Consider the following 20420-nt stretch of genomic DNA (forward strand, 5'->3'; position numbering starts at 1 on the left):
ACGGGTGCATGTTTTGACAAGCATCTGCAGTTGTCACTTAAAAGTGTCTATTTACCCTTAGTGCGGTGCTTGTATAAATGGTAATTTAGTGTTAACAACTGGGTTGAAAACGTAAATTAGCCACCGTAAAGGATAAAAAAGCTGACGTTTCGAGCGTTAGCCCTTCGTCAGAGCGATTGACGAAGGCTAACGCTCGAAACGTCAGCTTTTTTACCCTTTACGGTGGCTAATTTACGTTTTCAACCCAGTTGTTAACACTAAATTACCTGCTATACTCTCCCACCGACGCAGCACCACAGTTTCTTTAGAAACTTACCCCTTTATTCGCTTGTATAAATGCACGCGTTCTGATGGGTGAGCCATTGTTAAATAGATGTAGAGCTCTCACCGTCGTTTGTTTATCCCGCAAGCAGATCTTTGAGTTTGGATTTCGCCTTACGGCGCAGACAATAGTGCCGCTTATTGGAAAAAGTTATTAAAAACCGTGCTGATGTCAGTTAGGTATCGAACTCGGTCTTTATCATGTAAATTTTTCAAATCTTTGCTAAAAAAAAAACTTAACAAAACAAAACATGCACTTCACTGAGCAACGGTTCAATTTGTAAGTAATCACATGAATTTGAGTGCAATTTGGAATAAACAAGCACGAGTAAATTTGTGGCCTGTGCAAAAATTAACAAGTGCTTGTTTATTCCAAATTGCACTAGAACAATCATGTGATTACGTGTTAATAACATACATGGAAAATACGAGATTGCCTATCATAATTAAGCATAAGCAAAGCGCGCGCATCAAGTGCAAAAATAATAATTTATTCAAACCGTGCGTTCGGTCAAAACAATCGCGTACGATCAAAACAATAATATGCAGTTATATCTTCACATCTTTAAGGCGCAAAAAAGTTTTAAGTCCGGCTAAACAGTTCAAGTAATTGTTCAGTCTGTGTCCGAATCACTTTCGATGAAATGGAATCATCGTTTCCGAGGTTTAACCATATTTGTTTTTCAATTCCAATATTGGTCTTTCTCATAAAAAAATAGGTTTGATGACCTCGCCGGGATAAAAAAAAAAAACCTTGACATTTTTATAGCAGCCGAGGCAACCTTTCCATTACATAGTAACCTGTATAACCCGCGTTCTAAACAAGTGGGTAAAGTGTGGATATTGTAGGGAGAAGTTACATGTTGAGCACTTCTGGGAATTTAAGGGTTAAACTAAGTTTCCCGATCTCTTAATGTAAACATTCTTTGATCATGCAAAGTGAAGCATGGTGAGACTGGAAAGGTCGGTTTATGATGGTCAATGCCCTTCTTGGGTCTGACATCTTTGTAACATATATCTATGCACAAGAGAATATAAAGTCTTCTATATTCTCTTGTTGTGCATTACCATCTTTATATGTAACTCTCCATTTTTACAATTCTATTCTGCTCCGGTTATTTGAGTATAGAGTACTCTTGATAAGTGAAACAATACAGATTTAGTATTTTTATATCTATTTTATATATAATTCTGTTATCATATTTACCGTCGATTAATGGACCCACAACGACTGCAGAAACAAAGTCGGGGCGAGGGGGGGAGGCAGTATTATGCGGAAAAAGAAATTGATTACAATAAAAACAACACTTCGCCACTGCTGGAACATCTATTAAATGGGATCCCCTAATCTGACAGAAATTAATTCATGAGGAGCCCTATGTACCCTAAGATAGGGTACATAGACATGCACCGCCTAAGGTAAAGGGTTCTAAGGTCGGGGGGAGAGGAACCTGGAAATAGGGTCAATTTTTGTTGCATATGGCCGCTGACCTATCAGAATCCCTACCGCATTATAGTCTATTCTGTAGCCAATTATAGACCCCATCTTAGTCACTTTTGGTGATACGGTAAAAAAATTTAACCGAGATTTTTCTTATTTTTAAATTCCTACTTACCAGAAATTTTCTTCATTCCAAATTCCCGAAAATATGTGACCCCAATATATGAACTCTATTGAAAACGCAATCCAGTTTATGGCATGTACAGTCAACTCAAGTCGTGAAAATAAGCATACCCTATCCATCGATCGGAAAACGTGTATGGATTTGATCATTCTGGTCGTAAATTGATGGTAGTCTGTAAGAGGATGACATGTAGGAGGACATACTCAAGTCATTTTCGTTTCAACTCCGATGAAACCAAAGGGAAAGACAATAGAGAGAGAGAGAGAGGAGGGGGATACTTCGGTCAATTTTTACCGCGTATGTACCACTGGCCCCTCAACCTATTCCGTGACTAATTATAGACACAATCGTATTCATTTTTGAACATATGTAATTTTCCTGATCCCAACCGTCAGTCACATTATGGTTATCACTGGTTATGTATCTACTTTATAAAGCCTGTTAAGTAGATCATCCTAAAACGAATTGATTCATTTCTTAAACAGGATGCAAATCACTTGATTTTTTATTTACATTAAAAACATTTTGGTGCGTTTGAAACTTTTACTTGCGGTACAACAATACAAATATTCTGGTGCATTGAATCTTACCATTTTCACATCCCCACTTGAAACAATTTTCTTACCCTTAAAATCCCGAAAATGTGCGACCCCAAATATAGTAACTCTATTGATATAGTCAATTCAGTCGTGAAAATGCGACCTCATCCAGCGGCACACCCCCATTACCAGGAAGTACCTACCGAGTATTTTTTTTCCAGCTTGAAGATCATGACGCATCGCATATCCGAAGTTCCTACAGAGAGGCTGCAATCAATCTCTGACTTCCTAACAATTTCATCCTTCAGAAAGCTATTGATATATTCGTGCTATTCAAGATAACTGGTAGAGAGTAGAAACTTTTTTCATGTAATGCCATTTTTTTTGGCACATGTTCAAATAGTCTATCTAAGGATACTTTTCCTCTGGAAACTTGCGTAAATTCAAGCTTTTTAAGGCGACTATTGAAAGTGTAAGTTGTCAAAAGTTTTATTTCGGTCTACTTTCCTAGCCTCCAGGACGTGTTTGGAAAGCTTGGAGTATCTGTCCCTCCATATTCATTTAATTTATGAAAAGTTTACTAACAACCTCAAACAGAAATACCTGCCAAAATTTTGGTATACATCGAATACCATCTGACGGTAATCACCATTTTCCTTTCAAAAAGGTTGAAAAAATGGATTTCTTCTGTTCATACTCGACATCTCTCGTTTTAGATCAATTCCCCTTCCTGGTTAGGAGATTTCCTCGCTTTATTTCGCATACTTGATTGCGCATGCGTCAGCATGAGTCCTTGAAGTGAGGAGATTTACATTTCAGTGTGAAGATAAGTAGGAATTACTTTTTCCACTACAAATTTTATTAACTGCATATGAATATAGACGCTATAAGCTGAATAATACATGCATTTTTGATTGATTCTTTGGCATATCTATTGTCAGACTAGAGAAAGTGCAAAGAGCAACAACCCATTTTTGTACAAACGATTACTGATGACTGGTCGTCAATCGTCACGTCCATGCTAGAAAAGAGGTACTTTGCACTCTTGTAGAAAGGAGAAAAAAATCTCGCTTGATCTTCATGAATAAGTTATTTATGGTTTAGTTGACATTAAGATTACCGCTTTTTAAATTTAAGTGATGAGACTCGTATCAGGAGTACCCATAGGTTTAAGCTTCTTGAACCTCACTGTAAGAAAGACGTGTTCAAATCTTTCTTTTTTCCCAAGCACTGCTAAAGACTGGAATCAGCTCCTCCCTGATATGCCTGATATTACGTCTCTTACAGAATTTAGGAATGACCATAGTTCATTACCTTAATAAGAGCATGTCAATTTGTATAGTTAACTTTTCATTCTGTATTGTACTTCTTGTAGCTTGTAATTTTTACTTCTACGTTTTGTGAGAGGTTGGTGTATTGCCTGACCGTCTTTAACCGACCTAATTGAGATGATTGATTGATTGACTGATTGAGGACAGACGCAAGGATGACGTCACCTTTAACAACATTTTACTTTTTAGTCGTACGACAAATATGTTCCATGTTACCGTGAGTGTCTACAGAAATAGATTACAGAAGATATCTAAATATGGTAAGAACATGATTAATGACACCCTCGCCTCTGCCTCGTGTGTCACTTTCCTGTTCTTACTACATTTCGATCGCGTCATCTGTGATCGTATACTAATCTTATAGTTTATTTGTTGAATTGTTTCTTTCGTGATCGTACTCTATACCATATGGAGTCCTTGTGCAAACACATTTGGTACATCTGTTCCAACTCTTTATCTCTACAGATTCTTTTTCATGCAAATTACAATGTTTTATATTACTTCTCTGCCATAGTCCAATATCTTAAATGAGAAATGAAAAGTCCTCTCTGAGTATGAGGTGTAAGCAAGGGTTAGGACAGACTGGAGAAGAAGCGCAAAAATTACTAACTTTTTTTTGTGCCCCTGCTCCCCTTACGTGTGACTCGCGCTTCACGCTCACCTCAGTTGTGTTTTCTTCCATTCGCTTGAATAATAATAAACATTAGGCCTCTTCGGCAGGCTATCAACTCCCAAACTCATAATCTCACTTTAAGACTCTATTAAATACACATACATAACATTCTTTGACATAGGTAGAAACATAAAGGCGTGATTATATAGACAAGGCCGTCTCTTCGATACTTAAATTGAAACGTGAAAGAATGGTGCCTTATTCAATGTCTCATTTCGCAGAAAAGGTTGTGGGTATTCATCGTGATGAATATTTAATGTTTAATGTCTCATTCATTTGAATAATTATACTTAACACTACCAATGTCATTTCCATCATTTTAGAGGCATTGTTAGGTTTTTAACTTCAACTTCCTGACATTAATAAAATATTCAGCTCGTGTTCTACCTATTTTCGTCTTAATCGAGTTTCTAGCTAGTGTTTGAATGATGTGTTTTACATTTTGGTATCCAAAACATCCTGTTCAAAAGCCAGTTCACAACTAAACTCAGTATCCAGAACATCCTGTTCGAAAGCCAGTTCAGGACTAAACTCCATAACACTTTGTTCGAAAGCCAGTTCACGACTAAACTCAGTATCCATAACATCCTGTTCGAAAGCCACTTCACAACTAAACTCAGCGGTCGTTCCGTGCCTCTCTTTCCTTCTTTTAGAAAGCTCTGTGTTTACAGCTGCTTGCACATGTCTTCTTGTACAACATAAAGCCAGTGCTCGTCGAAATTCAGCAATTCTTAATGCGTAAAAAATTGGATTGACAAAAGAGTTCAAGTAGTTGAAAAGGTTTACCGCATGATAAAATCGTTTTGGTACATGGAAAAACCATACATACATGAGTAAGTTTAACAAAACTAGCGGCAGCCAAGCGAGTAAAGTAAGGCCAGATACAATTAACAAAGTCTTTGTTAAGCGCTTGTTTTGTAAGTCTCGACTTTCTTGATGTGAAGCGGCGACTCTTTCAGTTTGAAACTTTTGCCGAATACCAATGTTAAAGCCACATGTGATTAAAATTAGAAACAAAGTGTATGGCCCCCAAATTAACATAGTGTGCTTGTAAGAAAATAGTAGGTTTGAACCGGTCCAGATTGCGGAAATAAGGAAAGCTAGTACCCACACTAGGAAAATAGCTATGCGGTATGCTTGTGTCGATAATGTTCGATGCTTAAACGGCCAACGTATGGCGTAAAATCTTTCACACGTTATGAACACTGCAGAAATAAGAGAAGCCTGCGAGAAAGCTGTGTCAACGATCATGTAGTAAATTAAGATAGGCTTGTTGATCCCTAAGTTTCCAACGAACATGGTCCATAGGCGGAACTCATACCCGACATCGTAAATGTATACTGGTAAACTCAAAGCTCCTAGGAACAGATCAGCAAACGCCATATTGACGACTAGAAACAAATATTTCTTGCGAATATTTTTGTTCTTCGCAAAAATAACTATGGTGAGTAAGTTTCCCACGACAACTAGAATAAATGTTAGCGTTAAAGCACTGCACAATGCAATGCCTTCCCCCTGAGTGCGATCATATGCATCATTTGTATCGTTTCGTCGGCTGACACAAGCAGAAGACGACGAAGACGTTTTGTTCATTTTGAGATGATACTGAGATGAAGAAGCCTGGTTGCAACATATGTTGTGTTCCTCTGTACTGTCCACTGACCAATTACGAATGCAAGCACTCCACTGATTGTGACACCTTATTGACGTCATCTGTGATCTATTACTGAACAGACACACGGCAACTTGGAATCTATTTGTTTTATATAATAAAGAATTTTAAAAAGTTTTAATGATGACGTCATCTATACGTCTGTCCTCCAACAGATTATAAGTAAGAACCAATCAGAATGCGTGCATAACTGAGCTTATTGTATAATCTTTTATAGTGCATTACCATCTATATATGCAACTCTTCATTTTTACAATTCTATTCTGCTGCGGTTATTTGAGTGTAGAGTACTCTTGATAAGTGAAGAAATACAGATTTATTATTTTTATTTCTATTTTATATATAATTCTGTTATCATATTTACCGTCGACTAATGAACCCACAACGACTGCAGAAACAAAGTCGGGGCGAGGGGGGAGGCAGTATTATGCGGAAAAATAATTTTATTTCAATAAAAAACAATCTGCAAAATATGAGCGCAGCTTCCAAATTTCAAAGAACGGACGACATCAATGCCAGAAATTTACAAAATATTTACATTTATAAAAGGTAAGTTTTAAGCAAAAAGTGGCAGATGTTTCTGTCGACATGTCGAAATGATAAAACAGATAAAATCTATTGAAATGTGTAACCGTAATCATTGTTTGTATTTTGTTTGTCGGAATATATCTCCCAAGTGCCGAACAGCTAATAAATAAATATTAAATTCTTGAGTGTGCGTGTCGAAGATATTAGTCTGGTTTTACTACACTATTATCGCTTAAATGAACTATGCAAATCACGTCCATTTATTTTGGTAAAAGATCCAGTAAATATGTAATGTCATATTGCTCTTTTAATTAAGATGTTCGAAGTAAATTGGTTGGTAAAAGAAATAACAAAATATGTATAACTTGTTTATATGCAATCATTGATTGATTGAGTGACAGTGTCCTTTTGGAGAGGATATGAGGTCACGCAGTGACGTGAGTTGTACATTATATTCGATTAGTGGTTGATGTTGAATTTGCATTGACTATCCGAAAAGTCGAGAGCAATCAATTTACGTTGTCTAACTTCAACGTTCAAGCTTTACAAACAGATCCGCTGCTATTCATTCGGAATCTTTAATCATTACAGTTAAAAATGAAAGAAACAACGGGAAACGAATAATGAAATGGAAAATTAATTACTTTCTGCAGTCCCCCCTCCCCCTATATAACTTTATAACTAATTGACCCCCCTGCAGTGCCCGATACTTGAAAACCATGAGATCCTCCTCAAAATTCTCCACCCTCCATCATTGAAAAGACTGGTGTTCAGGGGTAAATGTGAAATATGAAAACAACATATTTACGTACAAAGAGCAAATGTAGGAGTATTCAGAATATCTGTCAATATAAACCTTTAATAGTTCAGTTGTGACGAATGTCCTCTATCTCAGGAGAACCAGCGAGCATCAGAAAGAATCAAAAGGTCATAACGTCATAGAGCGCTGTGAAGCGGTTCCATTTCCTCCTATGCCTGTATCTCTGACCGGAAAGTCTGAAAATTTTCCCAACTGCGTGCCTACTACTAAACTCATTTCGCTCTGAACAACAGCTGACGTTACGTTCGGAACGTCAGCTTTACAAATTCTCTATGGTGGCCAATTCACATGATCAACTCAGTTGCTAAAACCAAATTATCATATAATTCCTTCCCCCTCCCGGAACCATAGTTTCTTTAGAAACTGAAACCGACCCCTTTACCAAAAAACTCACCTATCGGTGAGAGTTTCTACGAAGTTAAGTTGGCCATTGGTTACCACCTTTATGACACAGAAGACCGACCTAAGTCGTCAAGCAGTCTCTCATTCTCAGCGATATCCGTTGCGTGAGTCAACAGATGTATTGATATATTCGTGCTATTTTGGGTAACGGGTAGAGAGTAGAAACTGTCTTCTTGTAATGCTATTTTTTATTACTCATGTTCAAATAGTTTATCTAAGGATATAATTACTCTGGAACCTTCCGTGAATTCAAGCTTTTTCAGGCGACTATTGAAACTGTAAGTTATCAAAAGTTTTATTCCGGTCTACTTTCCTAGCCTCCAGGGTATGTTTGAAAAGCTCGGAACATCTGTCCCTCCGTATTCGTTTAATTTATGAAAAGTTTCCTAAAACCCTCAAACACAAATACCTGTCAAAAATTTGGCATGTGTAGAATATCATCTGACGGCAATAACTTTTTTTTCACACACGTTCAAAAAATTGATGTCTTTTGTTTATACCCAACATCTCTCGATTCTAGTTAGGTCAAGTCCCCATCCTGCTTAGGAGTTTTCATCGCTTCATTCCTTGAAATGATGAGATTTACATTTCAATGTAAAGATAAGTAGGAATTATTTTATCCACTTTTTTACCACATTTAACAACTGCATATGAATATCGAAGCGATAAAATGAATGATACATGCATCTTGATTGGTTCTTCGTTATAATGTATTGTCAGACTAGAGGGGGTATATATTAGTCATATATGACAATTATATTCCACGTTGCCGTAGAGATCTACAGTAATAAATTACAGAAGATGTCAAAATAAGGTAAGAACGTGATTAATGATACCCTCGCCTCTGCCTCGTGTGTCACTTTTTTGTTCTTACTACATGATCGTATAGTAATCGTATACTTATCTTATAGTTTATATTTTGAACTGTTTCTTTCGTGATCGTACCCTATACCATAAGGTGTCTTTGTGCAGACACCTTTGGTACATCTGTTCGAACTCTTTATCTTTACAAAATCCTTGCAAATTAAATTATATCATGCAAATTAAATTGTTTTATAGTACTTTTCTGCCTTTTCTGTCTAGTATATTTAACGAGAAATAGAAAGTCCTCACTTAGTATTATGTGTAAATGAGCAAGCATTTCTCTGTGTGAGTCGGCAATCAATGGGAGAAACTGGCAAACTCTTCTCTTGTTTACTACCATCGGGCAAAGAGCCAGCCTTCCCGTCAATTTTACTGAGGTGAATCAAAAGTGAAAAAGACAGAAAACAAACAACTATAAAACACGATCAAAAGTAAAACAGTAAAGCAGAGGGCTCCATGTCATAAGAGCTGACGAAGCTGTTTCCTGAAAATGGAATAAATCTACAACCTAATATCATAATTACATTTTGCGCTTTTCTGCGATTCATTTATTTTTCTTCCTTTTTTGCTGTTTCTGAAGTTCTGGTTACTTTAGAAAATATACCTAACCGGTAATGACCCTGGAAGTTGTCAACTAAGGTGAAGTTCTTATCCTGTCATGTATTGCCGACTTAAATGTAGACGAATAGTGCCTAATTATATGTCTCATTTATTTGAACAATTTTTACCTAACACTACCGTTGTCATTTCCATCATTTTAGAGGCATTATTAGGTTTTAAACTTCAAGTGCCTGACATTAAAATATTCAGCTTGTGTTCTACCTATTTCATTTTAATCGAGTTCCAGCTAGTGAATTATGTGTTTTACAGTTTGGTATCCAGAACATTCTGTTCGAAAGCCAGTTCATGACTAAATTCAGCGGTCGTTCTGTGCCTCTCTTTCCTTCTTTTAGAAAGCTTTGTGTTTACAGCTGCTTGCACATGTCTTCCTCTAAAACATAAAGCCAGTGCTCGTCGAAACTCAGCAATTCTTAATGCGTAAAAAATTGGATTGACAAAAGAGTTCAAGTAGTTGAAAAGGTTTACCATATCATAAAATCGTTTTGGTACATGGAAAAACCATACATACATGAGTAAGTTTAACAAAACTAGCGGCAGCCAAGCGAGTAAAGTAAGGCCAGATACAATTAACAAAGTCTTTGTTAAGCGCTTGTTTTGTAAGTCTCGGCTTTCTTGATGTGAAGCGGCGACTCTTCCAGTTTGAAACTTTTTCCAAATACCAATGTTACAGCCACATGTGATTAAAATGAGAATCAAAGTGTATGGCCCCCAAAAAAACATAGTGTACTTGTAAGAAAACAACAGGTTTGAACCGGTCCAGATTGCAGAAATAAGGAGAGCTAGTGCCCACACTGAAAATATAGCAATGTGGTATGCTTGTGTCGATAATGTTCGATGCTTAAACGGCCAACGTATAGCGTAAAATCTTTCACACGTTATGAACACTGCAGAAATAAGTGAGGCCTGCGAGAAAGCTGTGTCAACGATGAAGTAGTAAATTAAGATAGGCTTGTCGGTCCATAAGTTTCCAACGAACGTGGTCCATAGGTGGAACTCATACCCGACATCGTAAATGTATACTGGTAAACTCAAAGCTCCTAGGAACAGATCAGCAAACGCCATATTGACGACTAGAAACAAATATTTCTTGCGAATATTTTTGTTCTTCACAAAAATAACTATGGTGAGTAAGTTTCCCACGACAACTAGAATAAATGTTAACGTTAAAGCGCTGCACAATGCAATGCCTTCCACCTGAGTGCCATCATATATATCATTTGTATCGTTTAGTCGGCTGACACCAGCAGAAGATGACGAGGACGTTTTGTTCATTTTGAGATGATACTGAGACAACGATGAAGAAGCCAGGGTACAACATATGTTTTGTGCCTCTTTACTGTTCACTGACCAATTACGAATGCAAGCACTCCACTGACTGTGACACCTTATTGATGACAGAGATCGCCCATTGAGTTGCGGAGGAGGAAGTCTTTTTCTCTTTGTAAATTTAATAAAAATGATGCATGTTTTAACATGCACCTGCAGCTGTCACTTAAAGTGTTTATTTTCCCTCAGTGCGGTGCTTGTATAAGTGTGCGCGTTCTGATTGGTGAGCCATTGTTACATAGATGAAGAGCTCTCACCGCCGTTTGTTTATCCCGCAAACAGGCCCTGTGTTACGGTACAAGGTACAAGACAAGGGTGCCGCTTATGGGAAAAAGTTATTAAAAACCGTGCTGATCTCAGTTAGATGTCGAACTCGGTCTTTACCATTTAAACTTTTCAAATCTTTGTTAAAAAAAAAAAAACCTGGACTTCAATGAACAACGGTTTAATTTAGGAGAGAGTTTCTCCATTTCAGTTCTAATATTGGACTTTATCATTTAAAATTGGTTTTCATGACCTCGCGGGATAAAAAAAAATTGGCATTTTTAAAGCAGCCGAGGCAACCTTTCCATTACGTACTAACTACTACACATTTCCTTGTAAATTAGTTACAAGAATTTCCTGTTACACCAAGATAGCAACTTCTACCTGATAAGTTTGAACATTCTCATTACATTTCTGCTGGATAATGTGTGAATATTGTAGGGAGAAGTTACATGTTGAGCACTTCTGGGAGTTTAAGGGTTAAACTAAGCTTTTAAGTTTCCCGACCTCTTTAATTTGAACACTCTTTGACCACAACGACTGCAGAAACAAAGTCGGGGTGAGGTGGGAGGCAGTATTATGCGGAAAAAGAAATTGATTACAATAAAAACATCGCTGCTCCACTGCTGGAACATCTATTAAACGGGATCCCCTGATCTGACAGAAATTAATTCATGAGGAGCCCATGACTCCTCCACATAGGATACATGGACATGCACCGCCTAAGGCAATGGGTTTTGAGCTCGGGGGAGGGGAATTTGAAAATAGGGTCAATTTTTGTTGAGTATAGGCCGCTGACCTATCAGAACCCCTACCGCATTATAGCGGAGCTCGCAGAGCGTAGCCTCATAATTATACAAAATAGTAGTAACCCATCAAGCCGAAAAAATTTGGATGTACGACCGTACGACCGTACAAGGTGCTACTTTTAACATGCGTGGTCAACTGATTCAAAGAGTCATTTTTGTTCAGTCCAGTGGTCAGTGCACTGGGCTCCGAGTCGGTTGGACCGTTGTTCATTGAAGTGCAGGTTTTTTTGTTTTTTTTGTAGCAAAGATTTGAAAAGTTTACATGGTAAAGACCGAGTTCGACATCTAACTGAGATCAGCACGGTTTTTAATAACTTTTTTCCATAAGCGGCACCCTTGTCTGTACAATATATCAACTCTATTGAAAACGCAATCCAGTTTATAGTCAACTCCAGTCGTGAAAATAAATATACCCTATTCATCGATCGGAAAACGTATATGGATTTGATCATTCTGGTCGTAAATTGATGGTAGTCTGCAAGAGGATGACATTTCGGATGACATACTAAAGTGATTTTCGCTTCAACTCCAATGAAACCAAAGGGAAAGACAACAATATCAAATTTCGTCATTCGAGCTGAATTTTTGAGGTAAATTTACCAGTTTGTCTTTGGCTCTGACGCGTACTTATGCTAAGCGCGAACCAAGTTCAACTTTTAGAGACCAAGTTTTAAAACGAGTGTGGGTCTTGGTTTGAAATAGAGCCAGGTCCTAGGAGAGGAGGGGGGGGGGGGGTACTTTGGTCAATTTTTACCGAGTATGTACCGCTGGCCTCTCAACCTATTCCGTGGCCAATTATAGACACCATTGCAATCACGTTTAGGCATATGTGATTTTCCTGATCCCAACTTAGTCACTTTCTGGCATTGCATCTACTTTATAAAGCCTGTTAAGGAGATCATCCTATAACAAATTAATCTATTTGTTAAACTCGATGCAGATGTTGATTTTTCACCTACATTAAAAACATTTTGGTGCATTTGAAACTTTTACCTGTGGAACAATAATACAAATATTCTGGTGCATTTGGTTCTTACAATTTTCACATCCTTACTTAAAGCAATTTTTTCACTCTTAAAATCCCGAAAATGTGCGAACCCATTCTAGTAACTCTATTGATATAGTTAATCCAGTCGTGAAAAATACCATCTCATCCAGCGGCACATCCCCATTACCAAGAAGCACCCACCGAGTATTTTTTTTTTCAGCTTGTAGATCATGACGCACCGCACATCCAAAGTCCCTGCAGAGGCTAACTCATCCGACTTTGAGTTCAGCCGTGAAAAGAGACATTAAAATTTGGAAAATAACATTCTCCAAACAAATTCTGTAACCTCTCATTCAAAGTCTGTCCTTTGTCATAAAATCATGATTTCCGTTTGATTCAAGTGGTTATCAAAGTCATTTAACTTTAAATTGAACATGAAATTGTCAAAATTTGAGCAATATTAATCCTATTTATTTCCTCTTCAAGTGTGCACGACACAGACTCAAATATTTGCAAAATATGAGTGCAGCTTCCAAATTTCAAAGAACCACTTTAAAAACGGACGACATCAGTACCAGAAATTTACAAAATATTTACATTTATAAAAGGTAAGTTTTAAGCAAAAAGTTTACGGTAAAATAATGGCAGATGTTTCTGTCGGCATAATCCCTTTCCCGATCGTATTGTCTGTAATTAAAGTAATAAAGCAGATGAAATCTATTGCAATGGGTAACCGTAATCATTGTTTGTATTTTGTTTGTCGGAATATATCTCCCAAGTGCCGAACAGCTTATAAATAAATATTAAATTCTTGAGTGTGTGTCGAAGATATTAGTCTGGTTTTACTGCACTATTATCGCTTAAATGAACTATGCAAATCACGTCCATTTATTCTGGTAAAAGATCCAGTAAATATGTAATGTCATATTGCTCTTTTTAATTAAGATGTTCGAAGTAAATTGGTTGGTAAAAGAAATAACAAAATATGTATAACTTGTTTATATGCAATCATTGATTGATTGAGTGACAGTGTCCTTTTGGAGAGGATATGAGGTCACGCAGTGACGTGAGTTGTACATTACATTCGATTACTGGTTGATGTTGAATTTGCATTAAGTATCCGAGAAGTCGAGAGCAATCAATTTACGTTGTTTAACTTCAAAGTTCAAGCTTTACAAACTGATCCGCTGCTATTCATTCGGAACCTTTAATCATTACAGTAAAAAATGAAAGAAACAACGGGAAACGAATAATGAAATGGAAAATTAATTACTTTCTGTAGTTCCCCCTCCCCCCTTATAACTTTGTTGCTGACGACTGACCCCCCTCCACCGCATGATAAAACCATGTGATCCTCCTCAAAATTCTCCACCCTCCATCATTGAAAAGACTGGTGTTCAGGGGCAAATGTGAAATATATTTACGCACAAAGAGCAAAGGTAGGAGTATTCAGAATATCTGTCAATATAAACCTTTAATAGTTCAGTTGTGAGGAATGTCCTCTATCTCAGGAGAACCAGCGAGCATCAGAAAGAATCAAAAGATCATAAGGTCATAGAGCGCTGTGAAGCGGTTCCCTTTCTGTCGTCAAGCAGTCCCTCATTCTCAGCGATATCCGTTGCGTGAGTCAACAGATATAGGCGCAAAAAAAAAAGAAAAGAAACACTTGATACTGCGGAAATTCTGGGAAGAAAATCAATGCTCTCCAAAAAAATCTCAATGGCATTGCATTGAAGTGTTGTGGCACCGTATTAAGCGGTCACCCTGTATCTAACGGTCGCTTTTCAAAGTCTCGAAATTTGTTCCCCTTTACTACTGTAATTTCTCAACTCTATTTAGCGGTCACCTCTATTAAGCGGTAGTACTCACTCTCACTGAGTCCCAGTTTTCGGTTTGTTTGGATTATTTCCACCTGTATTGAACGGTCACTCAGAGCTAAACCACTTAAATTAAATTAAGAATTCTCGCAGTTCCAGCAAAACTTAACTCATGTTTTTCTCCCGAAATCAATGTTGGTAATATTTCTGTAAAAATATTCTCTTGGTTGTCGCTTAGAATATAAAATGACGTTTTTTATCGTTTGTTACAACATCTCTATTCTGTGGAACCTGTATTTAGGCGGTCAATCCGCCATTCCCCGTTAAATACAGGTTTGACTGTATTACCAACTGCGTTTCTTGACGTTCTCTAATCAATCTCTAACTTGCTGACAATGTCATCCTTCAGAATGCTATTGATATATTCGTTCTATTTACGGTAACTGGTAGAGAGTACATACTGTCTTCCTGTAATGCTTTTTTTTTAATGACACATGTTCAAATAGTTTATCTAAGGATATATTTCCTCTGGAACCTTCCGTAAATTCAAGCTTTTTCAAGCAACTATTGAAAGTGTAAGTTTTCAAAAGAATTATTTCGGTCTACTCTCCTAGCCTCCAGGTCGTGTTTGAAAAGCTTGGAACATCTGTCCCCCCATATTCGTTTAATTAATTAAAAAGTTTCCAAACAACCTCAAACATAAATACCTGCCAAAATTTAGCATATATCGAATATCATCTGACGGTAATTGCCATTTTTTTCACACACGTTCAAAAAATTCATTTCTTCTGTTTATACTCGACATCTCTCGATTCTAGGTCAATTTCCCTTCCCGGTTAGGAGATTTCATCACTGTAAAAATTTGCTGTTTCTGAAGTTCTGGTTTCTTTAGAAAATATACCTAACCGGTAATGACTCTGGAAGTTGTCAACTGAGACACAGTCTCGTCTTGTCTCGTTAATTTAAACAATTTTTACTTAACACTACCGTTGTATTGAACGATCACTCAGAGCGAAACCACTTAAATTAAACTAAGAATTCTCGCAGTTCCAGCAAAACGTACCTCATGTTTTTCTCCCGAAATCAATGTTGGTAATAGTTCTGTAAAAATATTCTCTTGGTTGTCGCTTAGAATATAAAATGACGTTTTTTATCGTTTGTTACAACATCTCTATTCTGTGGAACCTGTATTTAGGCGGTCAATCCGCCATTCCCCGTTAAATCACTGTAAAAATTTGCTGTTTCTGAAGTTCTGGTTTCTTTAGAAAATGTACCTAACCGGTAATGACTCTGGAAGTTGTCAACTGAGACACAGTCTCGTCTTGTCTCGTTAATTTAAACAATTTTTACTTAACACTACCGTTGTATTGAACGATCACTCAGAGCGAAACCACTTAAATTAAACTAAGAATTCTCGCAGTTCCAGCAAAACGTACCTCATGTTTTTCTCCCGAAATCAATGTTGGTAATAGTTCTGTAAAAATATTCTCTTGGTTGTCGCTTAGAATATAAAATGACGTTTTTTATCGTTTGTTACAACATCTCTATTCTGTGGAACCTGTATTTAGGCGGTCAATCCGCCATTCCCCGTTAAATCACTGTAAAAATTTGCTGTTTCTGAAGTTCTGGTTTCTTTAGAAAATGTACCTAACCGGTAATGACTCTGGAAGTTGTCAACTGAGACACAGTCTCGTCTTGTCTCATTAATTTAAACAATTTTTACCTAACACTACCGTTGTCATTTCCATCATTTTAGAGGCATTACTAGGTTTTTAACTTCAACCTCCTGACATTAAAATATTCAGCTCGTGTTCCACTTATTTCATTTTAATCGAGTTTCTAGCCAGTGAATTATGTGTTTTACAGTTTGGTATCCATAACATTCTGTTCAAAAGCCACTTTAAGACTAATCTCAATATCCATAACATCTTGTTCAAAAGCCAGTTCACGACTAAACTCAGTCGTTCCGTGCCTCTCTTTCCTTCTTTTAGAAAGCTTTGTGTTTACAGCTGCTTGCACATGTCTTCCTCTACAACATAAAGCCTGTGCTCGTCGAAACTCAGCAATTCTTAATGCGTAAAAATTGGATTGACAAAAGAGTTCAAGTAGTTGAAAAGGTTTACCATATCATAAAATCGTTTTGGTACATGGAAAAACCAAACATGCATTAGAAAGTTTGACAAAACTAGCAGCAGCCAAGCGAGTAAAGTAAGGCCAGATACAATTAACAAAGTCTTTGTTAAGCGCTTGTTTTGAAATTCTCGGCTTTCTTGATGTGAAGTGGCGACTCTTCCAGTTTGAAACTTTTTCCAAATACCAATGTTACAGCCTGATTAAAATGAGAATCAAAGTGTATGGCCCCCAAAAAAACATAGTGTACTTGTAAGAAAATAATAGGCCTGAACCGGTCACGGTTGCGGAAATAAGGAGAGCTAGTGCCCACACTGAAAATATAGGAATGCGGTATACTTGTGTCGATAATGTTCGATGCTTAAACGGCCAACGTATGGCGTAAAATCTTTCACACGTTATGAACACTGCAGAAATAAGAGAGGCCTGCGAGAAAGCTGTGTCAACGATGAAGTAGTAAATTAAGATAGGCTTGTTGGTCCATAAGTTTCCAACGAACGTGGTCCATAGGCGGAATCCATAAACGACATCATAAGTGTATACTGGTAAACTCAAAGCTCCTAGGAACAGATCAGCAAACGCCATGTTGACAACTAGTAACAAATATTTCTTGCGAACATTTTTGTTCTTCGCAAAAATAACTTAGGTGAGTAAGTTTCCCACGACAACTAGAATAAATGTTAGCGTTAAAGCGCTGCACAATGCAATGCCTTCCCCCTGAGTACCATCATATGCATCATTTGTATCGTTTCGTCGGCTGACACTAGCAGAAGATGACTGTAAGATCCAAGTGTAACATTTTTTCTATTATTCGTTCTTGCGTAATTTGTTTTTCCTTTGCGTACGCAAATTAGTTTATACTTCTTTTCGTCCATTTGTTTAGTCTTTTTTTTTGGCGTTAATTTAGGTGTTTATCCCTTTCTGTCAGTTTTCGCGCCCTCGTTAGCGTTTCTGTACTGTTTCATCTTCATTAGCGCCTTTCTATAGTTTTATTTTCCGCATGTTCTAGCGTATTTTTCATATCGTAGTTTTGCAGTACAGTTTGGGCAGTTCATTTTGGTCCGCGCTTAGCGCAGTTCTGTTTAGTTTCTTGCAAGTCTCTTCGCGTTATTCGCAGTCCGCTTTACAGCAGTTTTTTCTGGCCGAAACGATGTAAGTGTACTTCATAGTCCTCGTTTTGCAGTTTTGTTATTTCCTTACTCTAATTTACCTTAGTCGCAACTTGTAACTTTTTTGCTTTTTTACCGTTTTAGTTTCAACCCACGCTGTTTGTATGCACACTCTTAGTACCAAGCACGTCGGCTACAATAAATCTTCATTCGAATTTGGTTTGTGGTGTTGTTATTAAAGGCCAGGAGACTTACACGCTTATTGCAGTTTCAATGACGAAGACGTATTGGTCATTTTGAGATGATACTGAGACAAAGATGAAGAAGCCTGGTAATCCACAAACCTAACAACCCAGGTCGACCCATCGTTTCTGCCTGTAGCTGTCCCACTGAACTCATTTCCAGCTATTTAGACAAAATTATGGCACCTATCGTCAAAACTCTACCGTCTTACATTAAGGACAGCCAACATGCACTTGAAATTTTTCGTGACTTTAGTTTCCTCGACCAAAACAAACTTATTTTCACCATGGATATAACATCTCTTTACACTGTCATTCCCAATGACGAAGGTCTCCGGGCCCTCAAACATTTTTTTGATCTACGCACTGTTAAGCAACCTAGCTCTGAAACACTACTCCGTCTGGCCGAACTAGTACTCACACTCAATTGTTTTTCATTCGGTGGTAACCACTACAAACAAACTAATGGCGTGGCCATGGGTACTAAAATGGGACCCAGCTACGCCAATCTTTTTGAAGGTTTCATCGAACATCAATTTTTTAGCCAATACCACGGCCCAAAACCTCAACTCTACGGCCGCTACATTGACGATTGCATCGGCGCTACCTCCTCTACCAAGGAGGAGCTCACTCAATTTATAACCGCCGTCAATTCCTTTCATCCGGCTCTTAAATATACCTGGGAAATTTCCGACACTTCTTTGGCTTTTCTAGACATCAAAATTTCAATTGAAGGCAACGGCTTATGTACTAGTGTTTACTACAAACCTACAGATTCACATAGTTACTTGTTGTATTCATCCTCACATCCATCACACGTCAAGAACTCCATACCTTTTTCACAGTTTCTCAGACTTCGTCGTTTATGTAGTGATGACTCTGATTTTTCCGAAAAATCAGAGGCAATGTACCAGTTTTTCGATAAGCGCGGCTATCCTGTTTCTGTCGTTCAAGCGGGCTACCACCGTGCCCAACAAATCGATCGACAGGCAGCACTACAAACGGCCGAGAAGGAGAACACTGACCGCATTCCATTTACTCTTACATTTCACCCTCACAACCACGCAGTTAAATCTATCATTCTTAAAAATTTTAAATTACTCCAAAACGATTCAGAGACTGGCACTATCTTTTCGCAACCCCCACTTATTTCATTCAAACGTGACAAAAACATAGGCAACTTTTTAGTCAGAAGTTCATTTCAAACCTATAACCAATCTGGAACTTTTAAATGCGCTCGCTAACGATGCAAAACATGGCCTTTCACTCATAACGTAGAGAAAATATCGGGACCCAAAAGATCCATTAAAATCATTGATCACTTTACGTGTACCTCCGCCAATGTTATTTACTGCATAACTTGCACTTATTGCAATTAGTTATACATCGGCGAAACAGGAAGACGACTGGGTGACCGATTCCGAGAACACCTTCGCGATGTGGAAAGAAATGACAAGGACGCATCCAAACCAGTCGCTAGACACTTTAATCTTCCTTATCATTCTAAACAGCATATGGCAGTTTGCGGCCTTTCCTTACATCTAGGCAGTTCGGAAAGCCGTAAAACACTAGAACAAAAATTTATATTCCAAATCGGCACCCTTAATCCCCACGGAATCAACGAGCGCTTTTCATTCAACTAATTTATTCCTATTTTCTCGTTACCATATTCCCACCAATGGCGTAGCTCCACTTTCTACATATAAATCCACACACAACCCACAATTCCTGTAATCGCTCTGACGAAGGGCTAACGCTCGAAACGTCAGCTTTTTTACCCTTTACGGTGGCTAATTTACGTTTTCAACCCAGTTGTTAACACTAAATTACCTGGTTACAACATATGTTGTGTTCCTCTGTACTGTTCACTGACCAATTACGGATGCAAGCACTCCACTGACTGTGACACCTTATTGATGACAGATATCGCCCATTAAATTGCGGAGGATGAAGTTTTTTTTTTCTCTCTTTGTAAATTTCTCTTAATAAAAATGGTGATCTTTATGACCGTTATTACTGAAAAGTAATATGTGACAGCAGTAGGTGCATGTTTCGACAGGCACCTGCAGTTGTCACTTAAAAGTGTTCATTTTCCCTTAGCGGTGCTTGTATAAATGCACGCGTTCTGATAGGTGAGCCATTGTTAAATAGATGTAGAGCTCTCACCGTCGTTGGTTTATCCCTCAAGCAGGCCTTTGTGTTTGGATTTCGCCTCAAGGCACAGACAAGGGTGCCGCTTATGGAAAAAAGTTATTAAAAACCGTGCTGATCTCAGTTAGACATAGAACTCGGTCTTTGCCATTTAAACTTTTCAAATCTTTGTTAAAAAAAAAAAAACA

At 37.7% G+C, this 20420-nt stretch overlaps 2 protein-coding genes across 2 annotated transcripts; both read right to left on the reverse strand.

The window, feature by feature from the left end:
* Positions 1–3972: 3972 nt before the first annotated feature.
* Positions 3973–6202, reverse strand: LOC113683281 (adenosine receptor A3-like). Its single transcript, XM_027200508.2, has one exon. The coding sequence runs from the start codon at positions 6200–6202 to the stop codon at positions 4925–4927; it is 1278 nt and encodes a 425-aa protein (XP_027056309.2). The 3' UTR covers positions 3973–4924.
* A 3437-nt stretch (positions 6203–9639) lies between these two features.
* On the reverse strand, positions 9640–10788 carry LOC149046887 (adenosine receptor A3-like). Its single transcript, XM_089204173.1, has one exon. The coding sequence runs from the start codon at positions 10666–10668 to the stop codon at positions 9640–9642; it is 1029 nt and encodes a 342-aa protein (XP_089060299.1). The 5' UTR covers positions 10669–10788.
* Positions 10789–20420: the final 9632 nt, after the last annotated feature.

Source organism: Pocillopora damicornis, chromosome 4 (genome assembly GCF_964200805.1).
Source record: "Pocillopora damicornis chromosome 4, jaPocDami1.2, whole genome shotgun sequence".
NCBI classification, from domain to species: domain Eukaryota; kingdom Metazoa; phylum Cnidaria; class Anthozoa; order Scleractinia; family Pocilloporidae; genus Pocillopora; species Pocillopora damicornis.

What these genes read in the sequence shown, in the direction of transcription:
- LOC149046887 (XM_089204173.1), bottom strand. Translation starts at nt 10,668, where the DNA reads ATGAACAAAACGTCCTCGTCATCTTCTGCTGGTGTCAGCCGACTAAAC.
- LOC113683281 (XM_027200508.2), bottom strand. Translation starts at nt 6,202, where the DNA reads ATGACGTCAATAAGGTGTCACAATCAGTGGAGTGCTTGCATTCGTAAT.